General features: G+C 44.2%; 2 protein-coding genes across 2 annotated transcripts; both read right to left on the bottom strand.

Annotated features, from left to right (window-relative positions):
- Positions 1 to 174: 174 nt before the first annotated feature.
- Positions 175 to 1,217, bottom strand: EAH_00065740 (hypothetical protein, conserved; the record flags this gene model as incomplete). Its single annotated transcript, XM_013392801.1, has 2 exons — positions 175 to 420; positions 1,138 to 1,217. Coding segments are annotated over 2 exons (326 nt in total), but the record flags the coding sequence as incomplete, so codon positions are not given.
- Positions 1,218 to 2,160: 943 nt separating this feature from the next.
- EAH_00065750 (hypothetical protein, conserved) lies at positions 2,161 to 2,703 on the bottom strand (the record flags this gene model as incomplete). The annotated part of the gene is made up of 1 exon (XM_013392802.1): positions 2,161 to 2,703. One exon carries the CDS (start codon positions 2,701 to 2,703, stop codon positions 2,161 to 2,163), a length of 543 nt encoding a protein of 180 aa, XP_013248256.1.
- Between the last annotated feature and the right edge of the window lie 18 nt (positions 2,704 to 2,721).

A 2,721-nucleotide genomic window follows, 5' to 3' on the forward strand; every position in this document is an offset into this window, starting at 1 on the left:
TAGATAGAGAGAGAGAGAGAGAGAGAGAGAGAGAGAGAGAGAGAGAGAGAGAGAGAGAGAGACAGACAGACAGACAAAGAGACAGACAGAGAGACAGAGGGAGACAGAGAGAGTCATAGAACAGGAGAGCGAAATATATAGAAAGGAGACAGCATTAGAATGCAAGAGGGAGACCTGTGGATGTCTGCCAAAAACTTCTCGGCCTGCGCCTGCAGCAGCGGGAACTGCTGCATATCTGGAACAACGCGAATTCGATGTTGCTGCTGCTGCTGCTGCTGCTGCTTAGGCATTTGCTGCAGCACGTGAGACAGAGGAGGAATCAGTAGCTGCTTATCAAGAAAAGGCTTCCCGCTTATCCTCCATTCACCTTCAAATGCGCTGCTCTCTGTAGGCTTGCGCTGGCTGCTGCTGCATGCAAAACTGACAAACCCTAAACCCTAAACCCTAAATCAAGCAAACATACAAACAAACTACGTGCTGCTGGGTTTGCTGCTGGATCTGCTCCTGAGCTTGTTGTTGCAGCTGCTTTCAGATATGCAGCTAAATCCTAAAACAAAACAAACGAAGTTTGCTTCGCTTGTTTGTTTTATTATTAGACAAACAAACAAATATAACACGTAGTGCAACAGCAACAAAAACCTGCGGCTGAGGTTTCAATGTACCATATCCGACAACAGCTGCTGCAGCAAACTCATTTGCAAACTAAACAGCAAGCTGATGCAGCAGCAGCAGCAGGAGCAGCAGCTCCTGCTGCTGCTGCTCCAGCTATTACTGCTGTTGGTTCTTCTGTTGCATTTTCTACGGCAGCTGCAACGGAGTGTCCTCCACTGGTATCGGGTGTTCAGTCTTCGACCTGTATTTATTTCCTTATATATATATATAATATATATATATATATATAATATATATATATATATGTACGTAAAGAAATATATGTACATATATGTATCTTTACACTGGTGGTTATATTTACATTTATATGAAATTTCTGTTGAATATTTACAAGTAGTCAGGGCTCCTCAGCAGCAACAGCTCGAAGCTGCGGGGAGAAGGCGTCTCTCGCGAATCCTAGTGTAAGTAAGAGGCGTGTTGTGGTCTAGGGTTTAGGGTTTAGGGTTTGACGCTCAGAGCGCTCACCGCTGTCTGGTGCTGCAGTTGTCAGCGACCGGAGCAACGAGAGGGATGGGGAGTTCTACGCTTTCTGTAGCAATCGGCATTATGGGTATTTCTTTCTATGTGCCGAGACACCTGAAAGAGTGAGTGAGTAGCAATAGTTAAAGATAGCAGCTATTAGCGTAAGCGGCAAGCGAAAGGGTTTAAGAACATAAGATCAGAACAAGTGCAATTTGAATAGAAATGGCAAAACAAAAAAGCGACAGTTAAGATAATAATAAAAGAAAAGAGCAGATAAGGCTTCCTAAGAAGCTAATCGATGCGCTCCGGGGCCCCTCCCCTCCCAGCTGAGAGTGCTTGTATGGGGTTGAAGGGGAGTCTGACGGGCTCGGAACAGCGAATTTTACTATAAATTATTTTAATATTTATTTTCATATTCAAGGACAACAAAGAAAAACAGCTGCAGCGGCTTGTACTGCGCTGATGATGCCGCAGGCATCAGCCCCAGCAGCCAAACTGCAACAGCCCTCACACCGAAATTCAAGGTTAGGACAAAGAAGAAAAAAGAGAAATACCAAAGTGAAAGGGGAATCAAACACTCGAAAAACTCTTTTTAAGGTCGTGATTCACCAAAATTCAAGAAAAAAAAACAGTAAAGTCGTCTATCGAACGAACAACCGCAGCCAGAACCGCACACTCACAAGCATAGGAAACAGGCCGAACCATGCAGAGGGATACAAATTCATGCAGATAAAACCCCAGAAATATGAATAATTAGGGGGTAAATAGTTGAGAAAGAAGACGAAAGAAAGAGATTTTGCCTCCATGCAGCACGCGGATACTGCCATACAGAGAATCTCGAAAAACTTTGCCAAAGCGATTACATATTAATATATAATAGAGATTTCCTCCTCCCGCTTTCTCTGCAGGCCAATGCAAACTGATTGAGGTGTACGTACACTCCAACTGTTTTTCCTGTGCAGGCCTGGGAATGCAGCAGTCAGAAGAATTAAACTGCATTTTAGGTTTCTGAATATTTGCCAGATTTCATTGGTCTTTTTCTTCTTCATCACTTTCTCCTGACTTGCCACCATCTCCTTCATAATATCTTCTGTATTCTTCACCGTATTCTCCTCCTTCTTCGTCGCTAAGCTTTGCGCTGAAGCTGAGTCCAAGGATATCCTCTTCATCAACTTGAAAATCATCATCATGAATAGGATCGGTTGTTGCAGGACCTCTTCGATTTCTCATGTGCTGTCTTTGAAGGGCCCTCGCTCTGCTCTGCATTTGAAGCCATCCATTAACACCGCTCTGCCTCTGATGAATTTCTGCATCGGTGAGTTCCGGTTCGTAGTCAACTGTGGTAACTGGCCCAGTAAATGTTCTACGAACAAACGGCCTCTTCTTTAGATCGTCAACATTAATAGGAATGCCTCGTCGCCTTTGACGATGTAGCCCTTGAATACGAAGCCTCTCCTCTACCGGATGATCTGCTTCCTCTCGAAGCTCTCGTAGCAGCTGGGGTACTTCAAGGTAAGTGCCTTTCCCACCTATACTATAGAGAATTTTTTGACGCTCACTTGCTGACATCTTTGTGTTCGTCTGAAG

This window comes from Eimeria acervulina, genomic scaffold (assembly GCF_000499425.1).
Source record: "Eimeria acervulina Houghton genomic scaffold, Eah_scaff2261, whole genome shotgun sequence".
Lineage (NCBI taxonomy): Eukaryota > Apicomplexa > Conoidasida > Eucoccidiorida > Eimeriidae > Eimeria > Eimeria acervulina.